Genomic DNA, 21641 nt, shown 5'->3' with positions numbered 1-21641 from the left:
AGTTGGGACAGTGTACCTACCTCACAGAGCAGTCGGGAGGATTAAATAAGTCAATGCTTGTCAAGGGTTAAACATAAAGCGCCTGGCTCATTACAGGCAGTGAACAACTCTCCTTTTCTGCTACTTTGTAGTCAGAGAAATAATGAACGTTTCAGTCTGTTTTCTACATTCCAAGAGCACATGAAAAATATTGTACCTTTCTGAAAACATGTAAAAATAATACAAATCTTGACTAGCAAAATGTGTCTTAATAGGAATGTATTCGAAAATTGGAATCCTCTTTTTCAATATGTAGCCAAATAGATATCTACGTCCTTGGTTAATTTGTAGAAGGAAATCTTGTCTTTAAAATTCAGAGCCATATGAGTGTTTAATTTTTCACGGGATTTCATTAATTTTCTGGTATTCAATAATCAAAACTAATCACCACTGATGCTGACAAGCCAAGGCCATGATGGTTTTGCATTAATGAGATGATAATATGAATGTAATACCCCATTCGTATCACATTGTTTTAGCTAAATCTAAAGTCTCAAAGCTTATGCACTAAACACTAACAGGGATTATCAGTGGTGGAAGGTCTTTGGTAATTGTTATTTTTTTTATTTTGGTTTTGTGTTTTCTACAATTTTTTTAATGATGAACATATAGGGCTTATATAATAAGATTTCTATGAAAACTGATTTAAGAGCAAGTTGTTTTCCTAAGTTAAAAAGGCCCTAAATTCTTTCACTGGTACATCACTGTCTCTGCACTGCCTCATTTTACTAATAATAAAATATGAGATTTTCCCTATTCCAAGATCCTTTCTTTTAACAAAAGAAAAGTTTGTGGCCGCAAATGGCTGGTGTTATTCTATCTTTAATTTATTTCAAGCTTGTCTGTTTTCTTACCGATTCACTATCACCGGCATCAGGTCTCCGCAACCCAATTTATTTTGTGTTGTTAACTACAGGCTCCACAGTCTATGCCGAATGTGAATTAGTTGCTTGGAGTCCTGCATAACTAGTTTACTTTTATGTAGATAACAATAAAAAAAGGGATTCTGTATATTATATCTTTCCTTCCCACTTAGAAAACCACCTCTGCTATTAAATGCAAACTCTATCACAAATGCTATTAAACTTGGCTGCACTCAAGACAATAATTCTTGCAGAACGTACATCTCTGAACCATGAAGGAGCCCTCAAACCCAACAATGCTTTTTATGATCTGATTAGTGCTTTTCCGCCTCTCTCAAATAGCACCTCTATCAAAGACGCAGTTCAAACAACTTGACTTGGAAACTAGCTAGTAAAATGTTGACAGAGACCACCTTAAAACCAACGGTGACCCTTCTCTAGGGCAAAAGAAAGAGCAACCTGGCGTTACTCGGCTGTATCAAACCACGGCTGGGGCTCCGTGAACACCTTCTTTTCCCACTTGACTCTGAGCTCTTCGGAGAGATCGCTCCTGCCGATCTTGCGGAGGTGACGAGCCAGAAGGCGCGCTTTATCGGTGGAATTTGGGAGTGATTTTTTCCAGAAGCAAAGAAGTTCGTGGATCTGTTCTGTGAGATCGCCAGGGTTCTTCAGTCTGATGACCTCAATGGTGCTGCGGCGAAGAGGGAGGGACGAGGAGAGACGCGCGGCGTTTTCTTCGGAGAGCTCCTCGGCCAGCCAGGCCAGCAGGTTGTCCCACAGGGCTCCTGCCAGCACACGCGGGACACGCGGCGTTAGGACTCTTTCCTGGGGGCTCTGCTGATCTCACCCGCCACACCTGCTCCCGGGAGATCTAAGGGCTCTCTGGTTTGGCCTCTGAACGGTGGAAAGATCTGGAACCCCCCAGTGGACAGTTGAAAGCCTTTGGATCCCTGCCATTTCTGGGGTTTTCTCCCTGGAGGGAACTACCGATTGCCAGGTGGAGGAATGCTTCTCAGATTTTAACTCCCCTGAAATCCAGGAGGGCTTGTTAAAATGAGTTTTACGCCCTGCCCCCGATAGTCCTTGTAAGTAAAACTAGGGTAGGGGCAAAATTGGACATTTTTAACAAACTCCGAGGTGATGCTGACACTGGGGTCCCCAGCCATACTTTGAGTAGCACTATGTTAAAGGATACTTCTAGGTTCAAAATCTTTTTCTTCATTAGTACTAATCTGATGCATAAATTATACCGGCAGTTATGCAGTCCTCTCACCACCAGCCCCAACTATTCGCACACAAACTCACCAAGGTCCTACCCAAAGAGCAGTTCTATGGAAGGTCCTTTACGCCAACATTTCCCCTGGCTATTTACAACCGCAAACATCTCCTTTGAATAGATCCTGTATTTCAGCAGACCCCTTCCCTTATCCTGTGACTTGCGTCTACCACCTAAACTCATGATTCCATTTTTCTCTTGTTTAGTTTTTTTTTTTCCTTGTGTAACTCTGAGCCATCACTCCAGTAAAGCCCCCCAACCCCCCATCCCCCTGCTTCTGTGCCCCAGCCTGCACCACTCTCCAGCTAACTCTTGCCTGGTCTGATGTGGGGGAGAATTCTGCCTCTGCCACCCTTGACTCCACGATTCCTTCCATCTACCTACTCACTGAAATTGCACACAAATTTCCATTATGAATCGTGCCGCTTTTCTGGGAAAGCTACTCGGGAAATGGTATCACCATATCCTTGCTCTCCATTACTTTCAAATCAACCTTCTGCTTCCATCGTGCAATATAGGCTCATGCTGTACGGACAGACCTTCCTCTCCCTGTCCACATCACCGATCTCCTGCCATTGGCTGGCAGCAGCATCAATAACCCTGTTGATAATCCATCACACCTCCCAGCACATGGTTCTTTAATCTTGTCGACATCAACGACCTGTGCTGTGATTCCACGTAAGAAACTGACTTTCATGGCCAATCCTCATGTTTCCTCCCCTTCCAAGGCATCAGCTTCGCAATATTACTGCTGACCACTACTTCCCTAAACTTCCACAGCTCTGTTCCGTGCCTCCAACTTAATATGTTTCTTGCCCCGTCACTGACTCAGCGAGTCCTTTGATGCCCGTCACTCATCTCTACTGGGTGTCACGTACCTTTGTACTACTAGACGCACAAGCTCTTCCTCATGATCAGCTGCGTACGTCAACGACCGCCTTGCATCCACCTTGGAATCTGTTGTCCTTTTTAGCTTTCATCGTTATCAATTTATCAATTGCCAGTCCTGCTTTACTCAGCCTGCACTCAACTACTGAGATGTCCAGGGTTATGAAACTATGCCGAATGTCGTCAACTAACTCTGTGCTCCGTACACCATTCAAGCCTTTATAGCAGCTAACAAACCCGTTAAAAAAATCTTTTTCCTAAATGCAATTTAAAATTTTCCCAGCAATGACCCAGAACTTTTCTAGCATCCTTAAGCCCCAATCTCACTCACCTGTTTCACTCAGCCAATGTCTGTTTCTCCTAATTCACCCAAAGCCATTTGACCTGAGTTCTCATAAACCTCATTTTCACTTATAGATCACTTTCTTACAAAACCTCACTCCCCCATGTTTGCCAGATTCCACCCCCCACAGTGTTCTTCATCAAGTGATTTCCCTTCACACCCCTTCCTTCAATCTCCTCCTTACCATACGGTTCTACCCAGGCTTCAAGCCTCCCCTTTCCTTGCTTCTGCTACTGTTTCAAGCTACCAGGCCTTCTCCCCTTCCCTTTAATCATAAAATATTTTTATGCCTAATGTAAACTCGATGCCACAAGTTCATCATTTCAGCCCACTCCTCAAGCCCTTGCTTTAGGGGTTATATGCTATCTGTTTTAACTCTGTGGAATCTTCTTTCTGATCTTCCTAGCACCCCCCTAATTATGACTCAGAGCAAATGACTCTCAGTCTGCATTTTCTCTGATTTACAGAAAGCATTTCACTCCTTTCCTTGGGTTCCAGGGCCTGCCCTGGTTCTCCTCCTCCATTTCCCCTTTGTTGACTCTCTTCCTACTGATGCTGCTGAATTACTATTTCCTCTCTCAGGCCTCTTCCTTCCCTGTCCTCTCCCCTCAGTGAATTCATCAACTTTTACTGCCCTAACCATCTCCTCTAATGTGAAATATCCCAGCTTTATAGGGGCACCTGGGTGGCTCGGTTGGTGAAGTGGCTGACTTCGGCTCAGGTCATGATCTCAGGGTCCTAGGATCTAGCCTCACATTGGGCTCCTTGCTCAGTGGGGAGTCTGCTTCTCCCTTTCCCCCTACCCTCCCCACACCCCGCTTGTGCTCACGTGCTCTCTCTCAAATAAAATCTTAAACAAAAAGAAAAGAAAAGAAAAAGAAATACCCCAGCTCTTATATCTTTATCTTTGACTCTGTCTCCCTAAATCCTGGTACAGCATTTGCAATATTCATCTCCTAATAATCTGTACCAGTATATATCACAGCCAGTCCAAGCCACAGGTTTCTAAAGTCAAAACCAACTTTGGCCTTTTTCTGTCTAGATTCTTCCTTCACTCTATGCACTTTTTAGTGAATGTGACCGCTCAGCTGAGTAAGCTGAAACACGTATCATTATTCAAATTTCTCAATGCTTATTTCTTATCCCCCGCACCCATGTCCTAACTCTAAACATACCTCAGATACCTCCCCTCCTTGCCAGCCTTACTGACAATCTCACTCATGCCCCACCTCTCTTTTCTGGAGTATTGCAGGAACCAGGAGTCTAACTCATATCCCTGCTACCAGTTTTGATCCACTGTAGTGCTCCATTCAACTAACAGTTTTCAAAGTGTCATCTGATTTTACCCGTTCCTTGTTAATAAGCGTCGTATGGGCTCCTCCTCCCGTCTGAACTTCCTAACTCAGCATTTAAAACTTCTCGTAGTTTTATCCTTCTCCAACCTCATCTACCACCATCCTTCCTGCAGCAGCTTGGTTTTGAGGGACCTCACACTGTCACAACCCAGGACTTCCTAGTACACACAGGGAAGATCAATGTACTCTTGTGCTTTCTGCTGGTTGTTGACAATGGCAGAGAGAATGCTTTTCTTTGGACATTAAATTCTTCAAAAGGTAACACTATTAAACTTGCCAAGTTTTCATATCTACTGCTGAGTTTTTGTTGTTGTTGTTTAAGATTTTATTTATTTATTTATTTATTTGAGAGAAAGACAGACTGAGCAAAAGCAAAGGGAGGGGCTAAGGGAGAGGGAGAAGCAGACACCCTGCCCCCCCCCACTCCCCCTTACCCCCTACTCCCACCCCCCATCAAGCAGGGAGACTGATGCGGGCTCAATCTCAGGACCCTGACATCATGACCTGAGCCAAAGGCAGACACTCAACCAACTGAGCCACCCATGTGCCCCCCTACTGCTGTTTTTTTAGATCTGCTTTGCTGGGTGTTCTTGGTTTTGGCTTTGGTATGTTTAACTTAGTTTTTCTACATCACCTGCTCTTTCTTTGAAAATGGTTTTTATTGCCTCTTAGATGGTGTATAACACTAAGATTTATGTCCATCCTCACAGTTAATGTAATTCAGTAAAGCCTGCACATTTTCTGTACAATCTGGAATGCTGTGCTCTCAGTGGTGGGCCTGACACAGTAGTCAAAACAGACTCATTGATATCTTTTGAAGACCAAGATCAAATAATAAATTATTTGAAGACCAATACATTATTTGGTGACCATTTACATTATAAAATGAATTGTTTCAAATGCTAAAATAGAATAAAAATGTCAAATTCTACCCTGAAGTCTACATCGTTATACAATTGAATTATGTATAACCACAAGCAACAATTAAACATTTCCTTTTTCATGGTTTTATACCAACATACCTCTGTTTAAAATCTATTTACCTCAAATGTAGAGTCGAAGTGACCACACTTTGATCCACAAATTAACTGTCAACATTTCAGTTGTTTATTTAGTTGTTTATTTACTGTAGTTGTTTATTTACTGTAGTTTATTTACCAAACTAACCAATTACTAGTAGTTGTTTATTTACCAAACTAACCAATTACTAGTTATCTTAATAAAATAACCCTTAGCAGGGTTCAGATTTCTTGTAGATTTTTAACAATTTTAATTACACCCATGTTTGAGAATGTTTTGGTTTATATGTGCATGACTTCCAAAGGAAAATTCATTTATTAGGCTGGTAAACATAATGATTATTTAAGTGCGAAGTCACTTTATCCTTTTTTTATACAATGATTCACATACATATAAAGTATAAGAGGAAAAATAATGCCACTGTAAGGAGGACTGAGCAAATATTTCTTACCTACAGGATCAGTAGAAATTCTTTTGGTACTCTGTGGACGGTTGATCAATTTTTTATGCTATTGGAGGAAAAGGACACGGAATAAGCAGAAGAATTCATTAATTTGTGAACAAGCTACAAATAAAATCCATCTGAACGTCACCCCTATTTGAAAGAAGAACTGAACTGCACCCCTTGCAAAAGCAGATTGTGTGTTTGTGCACGCGTGCTCAGCAATTGCTTTCCTAAGATAAGGCAAAATATATTAACCTAAATCTTTCAGTGAATTTAAATTTAAGACTACACATTTAAATATTAGTATAGCAGTCATGTTAACTCTGAATAAATATTTTCCAACTAAAATTTGAAACTGTTAAAACCAACAAACATACAGCAAACTACCTGTATACAACAAATGCGTTATTTTCGTAAAGCCCTGATGGGGAAGACACCTTGCCCCAGCCCTCGGCACAAGGCCTGGGTTTTCTAACAATAATTTTGGGGAATGAATGAGTGAATCAGTGCGCATACATGATGCCAAAAATGATCACATTTTTGAGCAGATACTATTTTAAAACCAATATTTTATCAAGAATACTCAAATATATAATCATTACTTTTCTCCGCTGTCTATAGAACAGTTTGTTCTCAGTGAATATAGGATCATGGAAACAACACAGGAGATAAAGGAACATCTAGGTTTGGAAAACTGTTCAGTGCTCTGGATAATTTATTTACCTCCCTGGTCTCCACTCTGAAATGTGATTTATTTAAAAAAAAAAAAAAAATCTCAAAAACCAGTATACAAATGTTCATAGCAGCTTTCTTTGTAACAGCCCCAAACTGGAAACAATTAAAATTTCCTGCAGTAGTAAATGGTTAAACAAACTATGGGACATCCACACTATGGGGTACTATTCAGTAATAGAAGGGACAGATCACTGATGCAAGCAACAGTTTGCATGGGCCTCTGCCTAATGGTCGAGTGAAAAACTCCAGTCTTAAAAGGTCACATATTCTATGATTCCATCTATATCACATTCTTGAAGTTACAGAATTATAGAGATGGAGACTAGATTAGAAATTGCCAGGAGTTATGGATGGAGGGAGATGACCATAAAGGAGTAACACAAGGGAGATCTTTGTGGTGATAAAATAGCTCTGTATTTTGAATGCAGTGGTTACACAATCTACACAGGTGATAAAATGGCCTAGAACTATAGACACACATTGTATCAATGTGAACTTCTTGGTTTGGATATTGTGGTGTAGTTATGTAAAATGTAACCACTAAGGAGAATGGGGTAGAAGATACACCCCAGACCTCTCTGTACTCTATTTTCCAACTTTCTTTGAATCCATAATTATTTCAATAAAAACCTTTTTTTTTATAGAGCAAGTTTAAATACCTTTTAATTATTTGAAAAATTTTGGAACATACAGATAATACTGAAGGAAAAAATATCTTCTACAAATAATTTTCCAAGTTTCATGTAGGTTTTTAAAAGGCTGTCTATAAAACCTGACATGGATTTACATATATGCACACACGTGTAACAGTAAATTCTACAGTAGTAACGTAGAGTGGAAACAAGTTTTGCATGCATGCACTTTATTTCGTGCGTGTATGCATGAAATAAAGAATATTTCAGTGATCCGACTTAAGGTACTGGTATGAGCAATAAAGTTGTTGAAAAGCTAGTGTTTCTCATTAATACTGTCCAAATGGTCAAAATAATATATACATAAAAGCATATGAATTAATATATTACGAGCCATACAGGCTTTCAGAAAATTGGCTGATAATCGAAGTTAATTTTTTTAAGATTTTATTTATTTGACAGCGAGAGAGAGAGAGAGAGAGAGAGAGAGAGAGAAAGAGGGAGAGAGAACGCAGCACATGAGCTGTGGAGGGAGGGGGCAGGGGTAGCACAGGGAGAGGGAGAAGCAGGCTCCCTGCTGAGCAGGGAACCCAAGGTAGAGCTCAATCCAGAACCCTGAGTTCACGATCTGAGCTGAGGGCAGACATTTAACTGACTGAGCCACCCAGGTGCCCTTCAAAGTTAATTTTTAATGACAACGTATTCATCCAATATTCAATGGCACCAATTTTTATTGTGAAAGTGTCATTAACTATAAATGCCTCACTCCTGTAAGAACATTCTCAAAGGCAAATACCTCTAACATTTAAGACAAGAGGTGAAGCTTCTCTTATATTTGAATATTTTCCTCTGTAAACTATTGAATTGCCAAGTGCCTGATCAAAGGCAGTCCTCACATATGCTTCAACACTTTTCAAAATAAAAACTCTTTTTTAAATATTCACTTCACAGCAATGATACAAGGATCATCCAAGTGTGTTATGCTAATACATGGCACACAGCTGGTTCATAGGGAGATTTCAGTACAAGTGGTTAAATCCGAATGTCATACTTTGTAGGTATTCTTGTCATAGACATCACATAAACATGTACATAAAATTCCTATTAAGAAGTTTTAATGGGAGGAATTAGGAAATAACATAAGAACAACAAAAGTTCAAGGATATCAGTACTGTGAAATCGCAGTGTAAGTGCACGTAATTTTTGGAACATCAACTACGTGCTTGAACCTCACCAAAAAAAAAAAAGAGAGAGAGACAGAGAGAGAGGGAAATAGCAATTTAAACAGTGAAGCAGATTCTATCTTTCCAACAAAGGGCACATGGCCTGGACTGAGCCTGAGACAAACAGACACTGTGTTTTTTCTTTGTGCAAATCATCTTCCCCCCTCGGTCATTCTTGCTTCAGAAATGTCTCATAGCATCTTGATGCACTGAGAGTGATTCTAGTGTTTAAATCTGTGTATTTTTTTACATACATGAAAATTCAAGCCCCGTCCTTCTTCTGACGCCCAACCAGAGAAGCAGTGGGTAGGAGCAGCATGGAAGTCTTGGGCTCTTTTAGACTTGAAGGCATATGCTGGTCTCCCACTTGGCCTCCTCATCAGGGACATTCAGTGCTCCTTCCCCTCCTCTTGTTTCCCTTTTCCTTCTTTTTTTGCATGATTTTTGTGCCCTATTTTTAAAGATTTTATTTATTTATTTATTTATTTATTTATTTGACAGAGAGTGAGAGCACACAAGGGGGGGAGGGGCAGAGGGAGAGGGAGAAGCAGGCCCCCCTGCTGAGCAGGGAGCCTGACCCATGCAGGGCTCCATCCCAGACCCTGGGACCACGACCTGAGCCAAAGGCAGATGTTTAACCGACTCAGCCACCCAGGTGCCCCATCTGTGCACACTTTGTGCCTTGCACACCACCTTTCAAATCTCACTAGTGCTGTCTGTTCCAGGCCGAACAAGGAGGCCTGTGCTTGTCCTAAGTCCTATCCCCTCACACAGATTCCCAGTATTGACCTGTGGCTCCCTGGATGCCTTCCTTGGTGGCCCTGACTTTGTAATTTTTTCCTTCTTTCCTCTCTTCCCTGTTCTAATCCAAAGGTGTCATTCTGAGGCATCTTCTCAGTTCACCTATTTGGTGAAGGAAAGTTTGCTATTCTTCTAAGGTTACCTGCTTTTGTATTAATATTGAGTATTTTATTTTGCTGGATATAGTTTCTTAAATGTCACGTTCAACATGTCACTGCTTAGGAAGATTGTTGGCAAAATCTAAACCTGGCTCCCAAGCTCTCCGTAATGCACACCTACCTTGTAAAAGAGTGTAGTGCGGTGTAAGTAGCAGTTTTCCCTTCACTGTGAGCCTCGCAAAGGCGTCAGCATAAAATCATAAGGAATTCAGATATATACAGATGTGTCTTATTTATACTGTGAGTGCAGTACAGGCCTCATTCACTTAGAAGTGGTTGAAAAACTTGGAAGCAAAGAAAGCCATTCTCACCTGAAATGGTATTGTGTCTTGAGTTTTATAGGCCATTGTTGTTGAGACTCCTTCAATTATTATTCTTTCCGCGTTGCCTAAATACAACCCTGTTACTGAATTCTTAAAACTAAGCAAACCATTTTTTAGTTGAGCTCATATATATGCCATCTTGATCTATTTTTGTGCAACCCAAAAAACTGGACTGGGGCACATTTATTATTTTACCCAACATTATTTCCCAAGGCACCTTCAAAAGCTCCCCTTCATTATGCTTTACCAGTCCAAGAACCTGCTATGATCAGTCGTGGCTCTATTTGTTAGATTGGAATGTCTTTGAGAACCCAAAGGCATCTTGTCCCTATATTAATTCTTCACAGCGCTGGAAATGGTATCGTATACATAGGGTAGTATAAACTATTTATATGATGATATTTTCTCTTGACTTGAATGATCTCCTCCTACCAATCCTACCATATTTTTAAGGCACCAGTCAAATTTCGCTTCTTTTATCAACTACTCTAATCCCTGGTTGCATATTTGGGAATTTAGGTACTATCACTCAATTTATCTTTTAACATAATATTGCCTTGTGTTGCTATTAATGACATTCATAGATGCTTATTTTCTCTCCCCGGTTTGGCTTTTAATACTTTATTGTATCCTTTTTCTTTTTCAAGCAAATGAATAGCTTTATTAACACGGCAACTTTTTTTCCATTCATAGTAGGGTTTTGACCCCAAGTACTTATCAGTTCTGCTATGTAAATGAACTTATGGCTGGACTACTTACAGAACCTTGAAGAGACCAATTCCCTGTCCAGTGTAGGGTCCAATGTAGACAGTCCTCACTTTTCTTCACCAGCCCTTCAGGCCTTTGTAAATATCTCTTTCATTTTATGCCCAGAATCCCCTGAAATGCATCAAGGGATTCCATCAACCTGTATAGAATACCAAGATCTTGTCTTCTGTTCTAGGTTCCATGTCAAATAAAGCTGAGTTAGGCTGTCCAACAAACTGACCAAACAGTTATGTCAGTTAGTGTGTCACATAAAGTTTAAGTTTTGAAGAAAACACATCCCTCCTCCTTTGATCTCACCCGGATATTAAAGTCTCAAATATAGACAATGACATCCTCATCTCCTTCTTCTGCTTCATCCTTCCTAGCCTTACCAGCCCCGTTCACATTCCCAGCTGAGGTCTGGTCCCTTCTTCAGCTTCTTCACCCCTTGTTGCATGGAGTTGTCTTCTGGAAGTAATGGAGCTCCTTCAGCACCTCCAGAGCTGGAGAAATCCAATTCAGAGTCTCATGATTCACACCCAGACCCAAAGTTCTGGGGAGATATCCACTCACACAGGAAAGAGCAAAGCACCTTAACATTTAGAAATAACCAAAGTCCAGAACAAATGCGACTCCTGCAAGAGTTTACAATCTAGGCCCTAATTCTCTTGTGTGAGAGCATTTTCAAAAAAAAAAAGTTACTTCCCCAAATGAAACATTTAACAATCCAAATTCATACTGAAGTCATCAACCACAGACCAACCATAACAGAAGCATAGTACCAGTGAGGACAGCATGCAGACAGAAAAGAGAAAAAGAAAGAGAAAACACAAAAGGCTCTCTAGTTTCAGCTTCTCTATGATGTCAGTCAGTCTACATCAGGTGACCAGAAACCACTGGCTGTAAACTGCTGATCCTCCAAGATGACATATGTGCTTTTCTCTATCTCCTAGACTAGGTTCATCAATACCTCACTGCCATTTTTAGAATCTCTTTGGCATTCTTTGCATTTTTTGGTCACTCCAAGACTCCATCTTTTGCATTCTAAAGATGATCCAGAGTGCATTCCTCCAAGCATGAGGATGAGCAGACTGTCCATTTTCCATGGCTTGCTCCTACTCTTTACATAAGCTCTTCCCTGCACTCGAGTGTAAGATGTAATGTCCTCCTGCATCTTGCTGATGATTGGAAGCAGAAATTGCTTGCAATCTTCCTTAGCCTCCAGGACTTCCATGTTCTCTGGTTCTGATCGTTTGATGATGACCAAGGGCTGCATTTTTCCTGCTAACCCAGAGCTACAGTATCCATGTGGGCAGAGCAGCAGTGACAAAATGGAGACCCAGCTGTCAACCAGAGCTCTACATGTTGAGGCCCCTTTCAAGACATGACAGTGCCTCTGTTTATATATATATATATATATATATATATATATATATATATATATATATATATATATATGATTTATTTATTCAGAGAAAGATAGAACAGCTGGGGGAGCAGCAGGCAGAGGGAGAAGCAGGCTCCCCACCAAGCAAGAAGCCCGATGCGGGACTCAATCCCATGATCCTGGGATCATGACCTGAGCCAAAGGCAGACACCCAACCAACTGAGCCACCCAGGCGTCCCTGTGTCTCTGTTTAAATAAATCTTTAGGCCCATGATGGAGGTGCCACATCAGAAAACCACAACTTCAATAATTTTTGTGTGCCTGTAAATTCTCTGCTTGACCAGAAATGCAGTATATCCAGCTAGCCCATCCCCAAAGGTCAAGCCAACTCTGAGCCTCTCACCTCAAACAAGATTGACTACGTGGCCCCAGCCAATCAGATGTTTTCCATTTGTCGCTTCCTTGTTCTTTAGTTGTCCTGTAAAAGCATCTTGCCATCCACACCATTTTGTAGTTCTCTGAGACTGTCTACTTCATGAAGTATTAAATAAAGTTTGTATCACCTCAATTGTCTTCTTTAATCATTTTTTAACACCAATTTATGGACACGCTGCTCATAGAACCTATTATATGCTTTTCTATATCTTCTTTCATATCAGTACTTATATTTACCAAATGGCTGCCACACCGAACCTCAAGAAATACCTCAAAGCCCCGAGGACCCTCTGTGGACAATCACGAGGAATGTTATCATCATAAATTTAAGGTCTGCCATTTCAGCGGGGACCAGGGCTGCTCAGCAATGTTTTTATGTATCCCTGGAGATTCTTCCATGGTTCCCTACGGTGAATATTTCAAAGTTTTACCACTCTTTGCAAGACCTCTGCCTCACCCCTAACTGCCACTCTCTTGGCAAGGGGTTTTATCTTCTACTCACTGAGAAAATAAAGCCGTAGTTCTCAAACCTTAGTGTTCATGAAAATTAATCTGAAATAAAAGGCAAAAAAAAAAAAAAAAAGAAAAGAAAAGAAAAGAAAAGAAAAGAAAAGCTCCCAGCTTGATTCCATGGGCCTCAGATAAGGCCATATTCATACCAAGCCAACTGGGTGACTCTGATACTGAAGTATGGTGGCTGCACTTAGAAAAACACTATCAAGTAGGACCTACATCAGTTATCAATTTGTACCCCAAACGGATCGTACCGAATGCACAGAAGAATGAAAGAAATATCTTTATCCAAAAAATGATGAAGATTTCTAATACCAGGACCAATGTGAAATTCGGCTTGCTTCTTACATACCTAACCCTGTAGGAGTACAGTACTCATAATCATGACTAGTTCATAAATGACCTCACAGGGGTCACACAGACGACTTAGCTCTGGTGCCCCCTCCTCATCCAGAATCTCTAGCTTCTGGCACAGTCCTCTCCAAGTGTCCCGAGCAGTCTCCCAGGCTTTCCTCTCTTGGCAGCCACCCTGTGCCACTAGGTACCCCTTCCTCAGTGTTCAGCCAGGCCATGCAGCCACCCGTGCTCCTTTTGTGGGCACAGCAGTTTCCCTTCCCGGGGCTCCCGTGTGCAGTATGGCCGGGTGCGCCATGATGGCTTCTACCCATACTGCACTATGGCTCCAGAGGTGTCGTATGAGCACCGTGGTCCACGCCCGCACTCAGGATAGGTTTGCTCTGAGGCTGCTCTGCCGTCGTTCCGCCGCATCCTGATTGGCTCCGCACAGAGCTCACGCTTGTTCCTCGTTTTTTCCTACGCAAAGCAGTTCTGCACTGGTGGCCCCCCTAAACCCTCCTGGTGTGTATGCCCTGTGGTCAGACGTGGTGGAATGGAGAAAGCGGCTCCCCACCCATTGCGTCACATGACAGTAGAGTAATGTTGATTGTGCCCTCATGTGTCAGAGAGTTTAGGGAAAGAGGTCTTCCGTTTTTAAATTAAAAGCTTTCTCTTTAGGACACAATCATGTATCCAAGGGGCCAAACTGAGAAATAGATTTCACTAACAACTATGGCACTCTATTCTGATAGCTTCTGATGCTTTAAATATATGTTAATATGCTGTGTATTTAACATAGAATATCTAATATATGTTTATATGTATTTAATAAAATATATTTATATACTTAGTGTACAGTTGATCCTTGAACGATACAGGTTTGAACTGTATGGATCCACTTATACATGGATTTTTTCGGTAAATACAATACAGCACAGTAAACGTATTTTATTTTCCTAATGATTTCTTTTTTTTCTTTTTTTTCATTATGTTAGGTGAGTCACCGTACAGCACATCATTAGTTTTTGATGTAGTGTTCCATGATTCATTGTTTGCATATAACACCCAGTGCTGCGTGCAATACATGCCCTCCTTAATACCCTTCACCAGGCTAACACAAACCCCCATCCCTCTCCCCGCTAAAACCCTCAGATTGTTTGGTGGAGTCCATAGTCTCTCATGGTTCGTCTCCTCCTCTGATTTCCCTCCCTTCATTTTTCCCTTCCTTCTCCTAATGTCATCCCTGTTATTCCTTGTGTTCCACAAGTAAGTGAAACCATAAGATGATTGTCTTTCTCTGCTTGACTTACTTCACTTGGCATAATCCCCTCCAGTTCCATCCATGTCCATGCAAATGGTGGGTAGTCATCCTTTCTAATGGCTGAGTAATATTCCATTGTATATATGCACCACATCTTTATCCATTCGTCTGTTGAAGGGTATCTAGGCTCCTTCCACAGTTTGGCTATTGTGGACATTGCTGCTATGAACATTGGGGTGCATGTGGCCCTTCTTTTCAATACATCTGTATCTTTGGGATAAATACCCAGTAGTGCAATTGCTGGGTCATAGGGTAGCTCTATTTTTAACTTTTTGAGGAACCTCCACACTGGTTTCCAAAGTGGCTGAACCAACTTGCATTCCCACCAACAGTGTAAGAGGGTTCCTCTTTCTCCACATCCTCTCCAACATTTGTTGTTTCTTACCTTGCCAATTTTTGCCATTCTAACTGCTGTAAGGTGGTATCCTAATGATTTTCTTAATAATATTTGCCTTTCTCTAGCTCCCTTTATTGTAAGAATACAGCATATAATCTGTGTAACATACAAAATATGTATTAATCAACTTGTGTTTATTATCAGTAAGGCAACTAGTCAATAGTAGGCTATCAGTAGTTAAGTTTTGAAGGAGTCAAAAGTTACATGTGGATTCTCAGCTGTTCAGGGGACAGCACCCCCAATCCTCACATTGTTTAGGGGGCAGCTGTATATAAATGTGTATGTGTGTTTTTAGGCAAATCCACCCGGACCCCTGCGAATGGAATTCTGTCAGGTCATATCACATTTACTCAGTTATTTCAGCCCCAGTGAACATAGGTTAATTTCTTCCCCAGAAAATACCTCAACTTTCATATAAATAATCTTCCAGGCTGGTAAACCCTCAGCACCCATTTATCAGGCAAGTCTGAAACTCTCAGAATTGAGCCTGCTTCAGTTATTTACAAATTTTTTTTCTTCTTGGTTATTTCATCTATCTTTGCCAAAAATACTGTGAGGAAAATGAAGGAGCTCGAACTGTTTTCCTTTCTGATCAGTGAGGATAGCAAGGTTCAAGAGCGGTGGAGGTCTCCTGGCTGGGACCTCGGAGAGAGTGAGTGGGGGGTTGAACCCCACTGTGATTACTTCCCTAATACAAGGCTGCTTGAGCATGCGGACTCCGGGGTGTGTCTGAGCTTAAACCCCTCTCTGTCAATTGTTGGCCCTTGGGAGTCAACTCATGCCTCAGTTTCCTAAACCTTGAATTTATTATCATTACTTATCTACTTCTTAGGTTTGTAGTGAGCTTTAAATGAAAGAAAATAATGTACTTTAGCTGAAATAAAATGCAATAGCTTAGTTGAGCTCCTTGCACACTGTGGGTACTCAACAAAAGTCACCTGTCGAACTAGAGTCTCGTGTGGCATGCAGAAAGACTGTATATCCCTCCCAAATGTAAATACATAGATGATTGTCCTAAGATCCATTTGTAACTAAAGCTAATCCATTAGGTATAGCTTTATGTATAGCAAGACCTGATCTGAGTGTTACCATGACATGAAAATATCAGAGACCCTCTCTTTCCAGGTCTTCTCACAGCTGGGCTCACATCTAGTCTCTGACGGGGCTTAGAAAGAAACACACTGTTTCCATCTTGGCCAGGATTCAGCCTCATTACATTGTGCTTTCAGGATGCTTAGGTTGGTGCTGGGGTTAACTAAGTTAACCTCACTCCAGAAACATGTGCATGAGAACAAGAATGAGAAACAATGTGGCGCAAGCAGCTGCCCGGACTGACGATTGCCTTTAGGGCTGATTTGTTTGATAACGTAAGTCATCATTGTGCACCCCTCCCCCCTTCTAGCCCAGGACAAACTTGCACCGAATGAGGGAGTTCAGCAAGGATGATGGGGTGAAATCCTGCAGAGATCACCGCAATAATCCAAAAAACTTAATATAAAAGTAAAAAAAGGGGAGGCGGAGTCAGAACAATTATAAATCCTTCCCATGATTTCACACATATATTGAAGTGCTAAGTGGAAACAATGACATAATATGATGATATCTTGGAATCCCACAGGAATATCCTATTTTGGGGCACCTGGGTGGCTCAGTATGCTGAGTGTCTGGGTTTCAGCTCTTGTTATGATCTCAGGGTCCTGAGATTGAGCCCCACGTCAGGCTCCTCCCTCAGTACAGAGTTTGGTTGTCCCTCTCCCTCTGCTCCTCCCCCTGCTCTCTTCTTTCTCTCTCTCAAATAAATTAATAAAATCTTTTTCTAAAAAAAGGAATATTCTATTTTAAATTGTAACAGGTGCTAATTCTAAGAGTACCCACAGTAATATTATTGCTATGGGCAGATACAGAAATAATAAGAAGTAGAGGTTTTCTCTTTAATTTCTACCTGTCTGCTAGTTTTGGGGGCTTCTACTAGAGAACCAGTTTTTATGTCAAGTAACATGAAAACTTTCTGACACTAGAAGCACCATCAAACATGGATGCCACCTAGCATGGCAGATCAACGTCAGTAACATATAACAAACGAACAAAAATGCCATGCTGATGTTATTATTTTATATTTACCCTACAGCACTTTTGCATAAAGAGGCTTTCACTGGTTAATTATTATGATATCTTGTGGCCACAACTCCTCCATCCAGTCTTAACTCCCATACCCTTCCTACCTCCACACACCTATTGCAGAGTTTTCTCGTAAATGGGTCATTTATTTTGTAGTTAGAAGACATTCAAGTGAAAGTGTATGAATAATAATGGACCAGGGAAGTATGTATAATTAGGATGTTTCTGTGTATCGTTAGCACAGATTTTACCAGAAGCCTTTATGATACCATAGCTGAATACTGGCTTTCCCTGCTTCCTCTCACTCTATTTTTATCTTGCATAAAGGTCTCTGCAACTACATAATGACTGCCATTTGCTCAACTTGAGCCCATTTATTGCATCATAATAGGAAATTGTATATTCTCCATCTTTCTAACGTACGACTTCTATAGAATTCTTAATGGCTTTGCATTGTAAATAAGTTAGATAGACTATTGATCAAAGACATCATCTGGTAGAAATGATTAATGTTAGCATAAAACTTTGTGCTGCAGTTATGGGGGCAACATAACACCAAATCAAATTCAAGCTAGTATCCGTGTGGAGCTGGGATGTGCTGGTGTGAAGAACTGGGCTAGACTTGTAGATCCCAGGCAGGCATGTAAGAAGCTGGATGTTGCCACTCTGTCCTAAATAAGTAAAAACGTTGAACAAACTGAAAAATCAACAACTCTTTTTTAGGTCCATCAGACAAGTGAGGCCACGGGGTGAACTTCTGTCCCCAAAATTGAAGAGACTGACAGATGAATACAGAGCATCACAGCTTACCAGAGCAGAAACCCACGAGCAGAAACTGCCTCCAGACTCATGCCAGGTAAGGAAACTGGAACTAGAATTGACAAATTGCTGGACGCTTAATGTGAACAGATCTAAGGGTGAAAAACTTCAGAGAGACTCAGTCAAACGGGACTCACACACTTTTGGGAATTTCACCTCCATGAACCTCAACCAGGTTCTCATAGTGAAAGCTAAGAAAAAAAATCCCCCTGCTCCCAGCAGGAAGAAGGGGAAAAGACCATTTTTTTAAATATACCAGAGTTCTGTTCTTCTTAACAAAGTCTGTCCTTAGTAGGAACTGTATAACCAGAGCCTCATCTGCGGGGGTTTTATTAGAGTCTCACTGACTGGGGAGGAAGGGAAATGCCCAGCTCCAGGTCCCTCTAGCCATCCTGTTCCCCAGAATGGGGAGGTTAGGAGGGAGACTGAGAGACACATGTGAAGTTCATAGTCCAGAGATACAACATCACTGAACACTGAGACCCCATCACAGGACTATAGAACACCTCCCCTCACCCAAATCTTACCACTATATTACTCAAGGCCTATTTGCAGTAGTTCCTTTTACCCAGTACAGCGTGTTCAGTTATCAAGAAAAAAAACAAGACATACGAAAAGGCAAAAAACACAATTTTAGGAAACAGAGCAAGCATCAGAACCAGACTCAGATATGGCAAGGATGTTAGAACTAGCAGACCGAAAATTTTAGAAAACTAGGATCAATACACTAAGGGCTCTGATGGAAAAAGCAGACAGTACTTAAGAACAGATGGGCAATGTAAGCAGAGAGGTGGAAATTCTGAGGAAGAACCAAAAAGGAATGCTGGAGCTCAAAAACACTGTAACAGAGATGAAGAATGGCTTTGACAGGTCTATCAGTATGGCTGAGGAGGGAATTCCTGAGGGTCTCTCAATAGAAATCACAAAGTTAAAAATGAAAGAGAAAAAAAAAGAGGTAAACAGAACATCCAAGGACTGTGGAACAACTACAAAAACCATACATGTAATAGAAGTTCCAGAAGGAGAAGAAATATATAAAGGAACAGAAGAATGATATGAAGTAATAGTGAGAATTTCTGCAAATGAATGTCAGAGATGACACCACAGATCCAAGAAGCTCAGAGACTACCACGCAGGACAAACGACAGACCAATACAGAACTATTATTATTTCATTCCAAACCCATGACAATAGTTTGAATAGCTGTCATCCCCGTTTCACAGATGTAACTTCTCCAAGGTAACATGGTCTTAAAACCTAGGTCTGTCTGAAGCCCTAACTTAAACAGTGAATCGTATTGCCTCCAGATAATGATATCAGCTACTATTTTTTGTTATTTACCAGGTACAGATAATTCCTCTAACCATTTAAAGTATATCATATAATCTCGGTATAGTCTGCTCTATCAACAACCTTGTGACATAGGTATTATTATGTCTACTTTACAAATGAGAAAACTGAGGCTGAGAGAGGTAAAATAATTTGACCAAAAATATTTAAACGAACACTTGTAAGAATACAGATTCTTTATTTTTAACCTGCAAGTTAAAACTTGTATGTAAAGTGAAGGTTGAAAGTGTAACGTAAGATGTTCACTCAACCATTCTAGTACTTCTTGTGTCATGCTCACCATTTACATCTATCGATTTTACTGGTCTGGACGGGGAGCCAGCATTGGGTGAAGGGAAAGAGCTCAGCTCAGCTCCTACTCATACTTCTTCTTCTTCTTTTTTTTTCTTTTTTAAAGATTTTATTTATTTATTTGACAGAGATAGAGACAGCCAGCGAGAGAGGGAACACAAGCAGGGGGAGTGGGAGAGCAAAAGCAGGCTCCCAGCAGAGGAGCCTGATGTGGGGCTCGATCCCATAACGCTGGGATCACGCCCTGAGCCAAAGGCAGGCGCTTAACCGCTGTGCCACCCAGGCGCCCCCCTACTCATACTTCTTATTAAACCTGTCATCTTAATGTATTCCCTTTGCGCCTTGTGTTCCTCATTTACAAAATGGGCGTGATACTTGTCCCTGCTTCATAGTGCCATTGAAGGGAACATTGAGTTGTTTTTAAATTTTTATTTATTTATTTTTAGTAATCTCTACACCCCATGTGGGGCTTGAAATCACAATCCCGAGATCAAGAGGCATGTGTTCTACCCACTGAGTCAGCCAGGTGCCCCAGAAACACTGAGTTCTATCATGAAACTTAAAGCAGGGCATTGTATGTAATAAGCGCTCAAAATAATAGCTGTCATTACTTGATATTTTTCTCTTTAAAATATTACTTTTTTAACCTACACAAATACATTTTTAAAAGAAACGGATATTTCTGTCATAAGTGGAAAAACAATTTCACTTATATAACCACATGGAAACCTTAAAAATAAATAAAATTAAAACAGTATTAATGAATTCTGTTGCCAGCCAAGATTTCTGAGCCTAAGAATTGTTCTCTGCTTGTTAACAGGGGAACTTTTGTGTTAGAGAGATATGAAAATATGCTAACACTAACTTGAGACCTACTCAGAGGGTCAGGGAAAGGATTAGAGAAGGAATAACTCCCTCACCATGTGAATCCATTTTATTTAAAGCTGGTGTGTTACCATCCTTAAAAAAGAAAAGAAGAAAAAAAAAAGAAAAAACTTGCAATTTGGAAATAAAGCAGTATAACTGAACATCCCCTTTTATTTGCTGGGAATCATATCTTTTACTATACACATATGTGGAAAGTTATTTTTGTTCTTTTAAAACCATAGTGAATATTTTGAGGGAATCTGCATTATAAATCATCAAAAAAAAGCAAAGAATGTGAACTTATAACCTAAGCCAGAGAAAGCTGGAGCCTTCATCATGTGAAAGGGATAGCAATTATCTCTGCTCCGAAAATGAGGTGTTATGAACTGTTGTCACCACATGAGTTAAACAGAGGACCTTATTGAGCTGTTCCGAAGTGACTCTGCCTTTAACACCAAGATGATAGAGAAAGTCTGCTTCTGCCTCAGAAGCAGAAAAATCCCAAATAACAAAGGAAACCACCATCCGAGCCTACGGCAGCTCATTTTCAAAGCTTAGTTTCAACAAAAGGTCCAACCCGTCTGGCTCTCTGAAAGGTCTAGAATTGCCAAACACACTGAAGGGGCAAAGACGAGGAGAGGCATCATGACATGGTAATAAAAGTGACAGATGTAAAGTAAGCAAGGATCTGGCTTGCTCAAGGGACAAGGGGACATGGAACAGCATGGAACAGGAAGACTTTGAAGTCTGGGTTGTAGCACAGCCTCTGGCCCTGGGAGGTGGTGCAAGTCTAGGCAAGTCATCTACACTCCCTTACTGAACTCTCTGAGACAGAGACCACGGATCCTACCACCCAAGTACGCTGGGGTTAGATCGAAATAAAGTCTGTGAAGGACATGACCTACACTGAAAATTCAACCGACCGTGGCAGAGACACAAATGCAATGTGTGGACATTTT

General features: G+C 40.9%; 1 protein-coding gene across 1 annotated transcript in view; it reads right to left on the bottom strand.

The window, feature by feature from the left end:
- Positions 1-1221: 1221 nt before the first annotated feature.
- DTHD1 (death domain containing 1) overlaps positions 1222-21641 on the bottom strand; it is a 64647-nt gene continuing 44227 nt past the window's right edge. Inside the window, exons 9-10 of the mRNA XM_044387633.3 lie at positions 6236-6293; positions 1222-1687 (exon numbers count right to left, since the gene is read on the bottom strand). Of these exons, the coding sequence (XP_044243568.1) occupies positions 1368-1687; positions 6236-6293 (378 nt within the window). The 3' untranslated portion in view covers positions 1222-1367. The remainder of the gene's footprint in view (positions 1688-6235; positions 6294-21641) is intronic.

This window comes from Ursus arctos, unplaced genomic scaffold, assembly GCF_023065955.2.
Source record: "Ursus arctos isolate Adak ecotype North America unplaced genomic scaffold, UrsArc2.0 scaffold_9, whole genome shotgun sequence".
NCBI classification, from domain to species: Eukaryota; Metazoa; Chordata; class Mammalia; order Carnivora; family Ursidae; genus Ursus; species Ursus arctos.
The sequence above is the reverse complement of the archived record's forward strand: the minus strand, read 5'-3'. Positions and strand labels throughout refer to the sequence as shown.